This window comes from Chenopodium quinoa, unplaced genomic scaffold, assembly GCF_001683475.1.
Source record: "Chenopodium quinoa cultivar QQ74 unplaced genomic scaffold, ASM168347v1, whole genome shotgun sequence".
Lineage (NCBI taxonomy): Eukaryota > Viridiplantae > Streptophyta > Magnoliopsida > Caryophyllales > Amaranthaceae > Chenopodium > Chenopodium quinoa.
In genome coordinates this window covers 1,543,625-1,550,882 of record NW_018743212.1, presented here as the reverse complement: position 1 = coordinate 1,550,882, position 7,258 = coordinate 1,543,625, and the positions used below count along the sequence as shown (strand labels likewise).

General features: G+C 34.5%; 1 protein-coding gene across 1 annotated transcript; it reads left to right on the top strand.

Moving 5' to 3' along the window:
- The first annotated feature begins 1,507 nt into the window (after positions 1 to 1,507).
- Positions 1,508 to 6,467, top strand: LOC110734323. Its single transcript, XM_021914431.1, has 5 exons — positions 1,508 to 2,861; positions 3,945 to 4,469; positions 4,572 to 4,631; positions 4,801 to 5,217; positions 5,568 to 6,467. The coding sequence occupies exons 1-5, from the start codon at positions 2,196 to 2,198 to the stop codon at positions 6,144 to 6,146; spliced, it is 2,247 nt and encodes a 748-aa protein (XP_021770123.1). The 5' UTR covers positions 1,508 to 2,195; the 3' UTR covers positions 6,147 to 6,467.
- The last annotated feature ends 791 nt before the right edge of the window (positions 6,468 to 7,258 follow it).

The window sequence follows — 7,258 nt, the reverse complement described above, 5'->3', positions numbered from 1 at the left end:
ATTTATAAAAAGAGGAAGAAGAAGAAAGGAGGGCGGCAGTGGCTTTTTGGAGGGAAATATTCCCCCCAAACTAATAACAGACTACCTATATGCACTCTCATTAAAGTTAATTACGGAAGCAACTAACGACAGTTTAACGGCGAGGGCACCATATAGTGGCTCTTCGTACTTTTAGATTACAGCGTAAAAAGTCATATATATTAAGGCACAACGTAGAAAAGTGCAAAAAACGAGGTTAGTATATAGAAAAACCCTTTATTTATTTATTTATTTATATTCAAGATATTCAGCCAATAATGATGTGGCGTACTTGCCTGAAATAACTTTAGAGGGAGGAAATGCAATATTTATGCAATGATGAGTACAACAGACTTCATCAATTCGTGTCCCAAGTACTCGTACTTGATAGTTGACATCCTGCAACTTATGTCATGGGTTGCCTAGGACGGCACTATTTATTTATTCCCCTATTTAAACCTTGGTCGAATTTAAGCTTGAATGAGTATTAAACGAGTTTTAAATGATCTTACATGAGCTTGCTTTATACTAGTATGAGATGTTCGCAAGTATAAAATGAATTTAATACATAGTAATTTGAATAACACTTAAGTTTTGTTCAATTTCATCATTTGTTTACGGGACGAATAAACTTTAATCAAGCCTAATCACGAGTTGAGCAGAAATGCAAATATATATAGTGGCGGAGCCAAGGATGGCCTCTCCCATGACTGTGTATATGTATTAAAAGTAACAGTATATTACACATGCTAAATTGTGGTAAAGTTGGTTTACTTTGGTTGCAATATTTATCTTGCCATCCTCATCTTGAATTCGAGTCCTATCCCTTGCGGTTTTTTTGTTCAAGTTTGCTTGCTTTAGTACACTTACCACCTGCAAACTTGTAGTAATATTGTAATAAGATATCTAGTTTGGGGTCTTTGGGCATTTGTCTCTCTATGTTCAAAATGTACTCACTTAACTCGATTTTTTACTTTTAATACTTATGTATAATGATTGGGTCTCACTCATTTAATTTATATTGCATTAGAATTGGAAATTGTTGTATTTTATATTATTAAATTTTATACAAAGTATTATAAAGAAGTATATATTTTTTTGTGTATGTGATATGAGTACGTACGTATCATTTGGCCCCCGTAATAAAAAAAATCTGGCTCCGCCACTGAGTATATACTAACTTTTCTATCTTAATAGTAAGAATGAAAGTAAATATGAGGATTTGCTATTAAAAAGTAAAACAGAAAACATATATTTACATGGATAAATTTTTCAATTTTAATTAAGGTAAGTATACAATTCATAGCGTACATAATATAGATATCCTACACCACTTTCCAAATTCTTTACTATGTCGTATACATATACACCATAATTCCAACATATCTATCAGGAGGTAAATCGCGTAGCAGATTGGATAGCTAACGTGGTTCATTTAATTACTGATAATATGAATATTGATGTTTGTAATAACTCTAATTTGTTCACTATTCTTTCTTCTGATACATTAGGACTTTAAGAGTACCTCTCGTAAAAAGGATATCTAATAATTTTTATCTTACCTTTTTACAAAAAAAAAATATATACGCCATAATTTTGAACTTGTATAAAAATAAAATCATTAAAATATGTATTTCACAAATACACGAATTAATGAATTATACACCCAAACAAACAAACAAATATATCTCAATTCACAAAAGACCTTTTCTTTCATTAGAACTCTTTATCACTTTTTTATACTTGTATTTTATAATTTACCAATTTTTTAAAATAAAAATTAAAAAAAAAAAAAAACGTGGGGAACGTAGAATTGTAGAAAAGGGCAATTAACAGATTTCCCAACATTGTGTTTGTATTTTATTTTGTTTGGTTACCCAAAATTTCTTAAACTTCTCCTTCTTTCTTCTTCTTCCTTTTCTCTCTCAAAAAAAATCATACACTGAGATACACACAAAGATTAAATCACACGTATTTGCACCAAATTCAGCCACCTGCCCTTTTCGCGTTTTCCCTCAATTTTCTCTCTCTTCCTTCTTCTTCTTTTTTTTTTCTACCTATATTATTCAACAAATCAAAAAAGTTTGATCTATTTATTAATTTATTTTTCAACAGAAACAAAAAAACTATATAACTGAAAAAACCCAGAAAAGTTGTGAAGAAAGATTAAACCTTTAATGGATAGTCTTTGTGTGAGATCTGGGCTTCATGGTTTGGGCTCAACAATCACATTGAATAATGGGCTTGATGTTTTTCGGCCCAGCCCATCAATATCTTCCGTCGGGAGGTCACCGACGGCGGCGACGAATGCAATATCAGTCGATAAAACGGCGTCGTCTTCATCTTCATCTTCAAAGTTTGCAGCTTTTAATTACCCTTTTAGATCTCTGTTTTTTGGAGGAGAGAGAAAACAGAGGTCTAAAGGTGTTGCCTTGGACGACGCCGTTTTAATGGAGGAAGAAGATGTTGTGGGAAGCAGTAGTAGTAGTGGTGGTGGTGTGGTGGGGCCCTCTGATTTAGAAGGGCAAAATGGTAATTGGGTATTGAAGATCCTCCATGTTAGGTCTCTGTGGTCTTCTCCAGAGAAGCAAGGAAAGGGTGACGTGGAGGAGAGAGAAAATGAGGAAGAAGGGCAAAATGGGAATTTCACTTGTTCAAAGTCGGATGAAGGGTGTAAAGCATGTTATAGTGATGAAGATGATAATGATGATGATGAAAAGAATGTAGAATTTGATAGAAATTCATTTTCTAAGATGTTAAAAAAGGTTTCTCTGAGTGAAGCTAAGTTATATGCTCAAATGTCTTATTTGGGGAGCTTGGCTTATTGTATTCCTAGCGTCAAGGTATGATTTTTAATTTTATTTTGCATGTTAATTTTGAATTATTGTTATTATTTTTATGATCTTTTGGTGTTTTTGATGAATTTTTTTCAATGGTAATATTCCCGTTACACCATAGATGAAAATGATGAGTATGGTTGAACAGAATAGATGCCTAGATGGTTTAGAAGATTGTCTGTCTTTTTTTGTTTACGCATAGTCAGGTTAAACTATCTACTCCGTAGTAACTTTATTTAGCTTTTTACTATTACAACTGTACCTCTTTTTTTAAAAAAAGAGTTGTACACGAGAACAATTAGATTCGTCGTTTCTCAAGACTGTAACCTAACTTACCAAAATTAATGAAATTTGTTTCGACGAAAGGGTCAATTTCTTGATGACTATCCGTTTAATTGTACAACTTATTAACCCAAGCTTATCTTGTACTTTATATTTGTCGAGCTGTTTTTGCTGGTGGAAGTTCTTAGATTAAAAGCTGTTCTGATCTGGAATATTTGGTTGAGAGCAAGTTGCAAGTATTTGAAATTTGTTATGTCTGTTTGAAAATTTAGGAAGAAGGAAACTGGAATGTTTGGTAGATTGCAAGTTGCAACTGCTTGCAATTTGTTAGGTCTATTGGGAAATTAGAAAAAAGCTAAGGGCAAATCTGTAATTTGAATTGTGTCGACGCCTTTTCAGATATTCCCTGACTCAATCATATATGTGTTCTTCAAATATCTTCTAGGACATGAATCATATTATTAACTGATTCATCTATTGACTACAGTATAACTGGAACATTGGAATTAGTTTGAGGTCAGCTAATTTAGCTGATTTTGGCACTAAAACAATGTTTTGATGCTGTGGTCCAAGTATTAATTTGGGTTATTATCTTTTAAAAGTAAAATGGTTGATTTTCCTAAAGCGTGTTTATTAGTTTCAAAGAAATATACATACTTCGTATCTTTTTCAATGTAATTTGTTATGAGTATTTGCTTAATTAAATTATGATGGCCTGTATGTACAAAAAAGATGTTCTTTTTTTGGACACTTTATTATCAATATATCTGCAATGGAAATTAAAATGCTATCATTTTCCCAATGTAGCCGAGAAATCTTTTGAAGCGCTATAGTCTACGTTATGTAACTTCTTCAATCGAAAAGAGGAAATTGTTAGCTGAGGCTGAAAAGAAAGAACAGTTAGCCAATTCTGAAGCCAAGCAACAATCTGGTGAAGCTGAAAGCAAGGACAACTGTCAAGAGGAGGCAGGGCAAAGTGATTATCAAAAGAAAGAAGAATCTCGAGTGAGAGAATTGGCTGCTTTTCAGGTTGCTGCCTCTGCTGCTTCATTTTTGCATTCTCGGACTAGAACTTTGCTTTCTTCTCGGTCCTCAAAGGACAAAGTGGATGGCCACCCATTGAACAAAGATAGTGGAAATGATGAAAATCTAGACATTAACTCGGATATGGCTTCTCTAATGGCCACCACAGACTCAGTAACTGCTGTGGTTGCTGCAAAAGAGGAAGTTAAGCAGGCTGTTGCCGATGATTTGAATTCAATAAGCTCTGCACCGTGTGAGTGGTACATTTGTGATGATGATAAGAGTGCTACTAGATTTTTCGTCATTCAGGTAATTTAATTTGTTTTGAACTCAGTGTGTTACAGCTCTAATTTCTTCTCCGTGTCAAATGTGATACTTATATAACGACTATTTTATATGATATCTGTGTAGGGGTCTGAGACGCTAGCTTCTTGGCAGGCTAATCTACTCTTTGAACCCGTTCAATTTGAGGTAAATGCTTATTTCCGCAGTTGGGAGAGATTTCTTCTCCTGTTCTTGTTCCAATATTGTATCTATCGATTCTTTAATTTATTCTTGATTTATTTGGCAAAACTTGTGCTTGATGAATTATACGGAGCAAAAAATCCTTTATTAAGCATTGTGCCCTTGTCTTTCACAGGGTCTAGATGTTCTTGTGCATAGAGGCATATACGAAGCTGCAAAGGGCATGTATCAGCAAATGTTGCCTGAGGTTCAATCCTATATGAAAACACATGGCAGCCGTGCCAAATTCCGCTTCACAGGACATTCACTTGGTGGAAGCTTGTCACTGCTCATTAATCTCATGCTGCTGATGCGAGGTGAGGTTCCATATGCCTCGCTTCTTCCTGTCATCACGTTTGGCTCTCCTGGTGTCATGTGTGGAGGGGATAAGCTGCTCCGCAAGCTTGGATTGCCCAAGAATCATATTCAGGCTATTGTGATGCACCGTGACATTGTGCCCCGAGCTTTCTCTTGCAATTACCCTAGGGCTGCTGCACAACTACTCAAGGCTGTCAATGGAAGCTTCCGCAACCATCCTTGCCTGAATAACCAGGTAAATTTTTCATTACTGAGTAACTGAATGTGCTGTATGTGCTTTGTTGCAAAACCTTGCTAGGACTAGTTATGTTCTGAAAATTGATGAAATAGGTCTCTTTATTCATCTTTTTATAAATTTAAACTTTATCATTTTTTTGGGACTGTGGAGTATCAGACGTTGATTGCTTGAATTTGGGACGAAAGAAATTGTGAAACTATATTTCATTTTTTGTCAATTTAATGTTTTATGATCTTCTTGGGACTAAGGGAGTTCGAAGTATTGATGGCTTGAATTCGGATTAATAGAGTATGTAGCATTTAGATCTATTCTAATTCTTTTTTGACATGTGACCATTTCAATTGCAGAAGCTACTCTATGCACCTATGGGGGAGATGTTGGTTTTACAGCCGGATGAAAAGTTCTCTCCACAGCATGACCTACTTCCTCCGGGAAGCGGTCTATACCTTCTAACTTACAAGGTTGGTGATGCCATCGAGGGAGAAAAGAAACTTCGGGCTGCAAAGAACGCATTCTTAAACATACCCCACCCACTCGAGATCTTAAGTGACCGCTCAGCATATGGAAATGACGGTACTATCCAAAGAGATCATGACATGAACTCTTACCTGAAGTGTGTAAGGGGTGTGATCCGCCTAGAGCTCAGCCGCATCAGGAAGGCCAAGAGGGAGCGACGTCGTCAGGTGTGGTGGCCTCTAGTGACACCACACGTTGCCAACAGAAGTATCACCGTGGGAACCACATTGGGTCTGATCAATGTAGGTCAGGCCAAATTCAAGTTTGCCGGGATTGTCAAGTCCGGGAGAGAGTCGTTGAAACGGTTTAGCAGGCTTGTTGCATCACAGCATATGCATTTGCTTGTTATGCTCTTGTTTCCTGCAAGAATGCTGCTGATTGGCGCGTACAGTGTGATTAATTACAGTTAATTTGGCAAACTGTTTGATAATTCATTTGGATGAAATGTACAGAAGGTGGTGGCTCCCAAAATTAGTTGGGAAATTCTTTATTCATTGAGATATAGAAGCTCTGCATGATTTTTCATCCGTGAAGAGCAATAGGCAATTCTTGTCGCATTAGATAAATACTAAAATGTCGAAAACCGACATATTATTGTAGTTTTATTTTTATTTTCCTCTTTAAGATGTAATTGTTGTAAACATATTGAACTGTAGTCATAAACATGTGATTTTAAACTAAAATCATTATACAAGATGTCATAATCATATACTTGAATTTGAAATTTTCTTAATGTTACGATTTTTTTCTTTTTTAATGTTCTTACCATCTTTGTTATCTTTTAATTTATGATATTAGTACTGCAAATATGATTTTCTTTATGTTGTTTAATTAGTATAGAACTCCTATGTTTGTTTTTTTTTTTTTTTTTTTTTTGGTGAAATAGAACTTCTATTTTGAAATAGTTGATATTTTGGAAATTATATTTATATTGAATGGCTTGTCCCTCTAATAATATCACGATCATATATAATTCCTTTCAATAATTAGCAATTTTAGTTGATTTGGACGGTGTTTTTTTCAAGCACGTTAATCATGAATTTTCACTAAGATTTCCTATGAAGGGTTTTATAGTAACAAAAATTACATGCTAAAATTTTCACTAATGAACCTTTAATTGCTTTCTACCTTAGCTAGTGTTTCTGTGTCCTATGTGTGAGATCGATTTCAAATTGTGTCTTCTAATTTTCGTATATGGCTCTTTCATACTCTATGGTGTACATGTTATAGAAATAATTAGGGATTTCTGGAGATGTTGTATGGTACGGAGTATATCTGTTATGTATGGAGTAAGAAGTATCAAATATAACGGTAAATTATACATTTGTCTTAAAAGGTGATACCTCTGCTTACAATTTTATCAATGGAATACATGCGTTATATTATTAGCTCAACTAAATATTAATTTCGATGTAATTATATCTTTTTAACGATTCAAGAACAAAAGTGAAAAAAAATAAATAAATAAAAAATAAAAAAGAGCCATTGCATGTAAAGTGGATTGGGTCCAGAAGAGTTGGAA

What these genes read in the sequence shown, in the direction of transcription:
- LOC110734323 (XM_021914431.1), top strand. Translation starts at nt 2,196, where the DNA reads ATGGATAGTCTTTGTGTGAGATCTGGGCTTCATGGTTTGGGCTCAACA. An exon ending in ATTGTATTCCTAGCGTCAAG is followed by an intron (nt 2,862 to 3,944) that starts GTATGATTTTTA and finishes TTCCCAATGTAG; the next exon opens with CCGAGAAATCTTTTGAAGCG. An exon ending in ATCCTTGCCTGAATAACCAG is followed by an intron (nt 5,218 to 5,567) that starts GTAAATTTTTCA and finishes TTTCAATTGCAG; the next exon opens with AAGCTACTCTATGCACCTAT.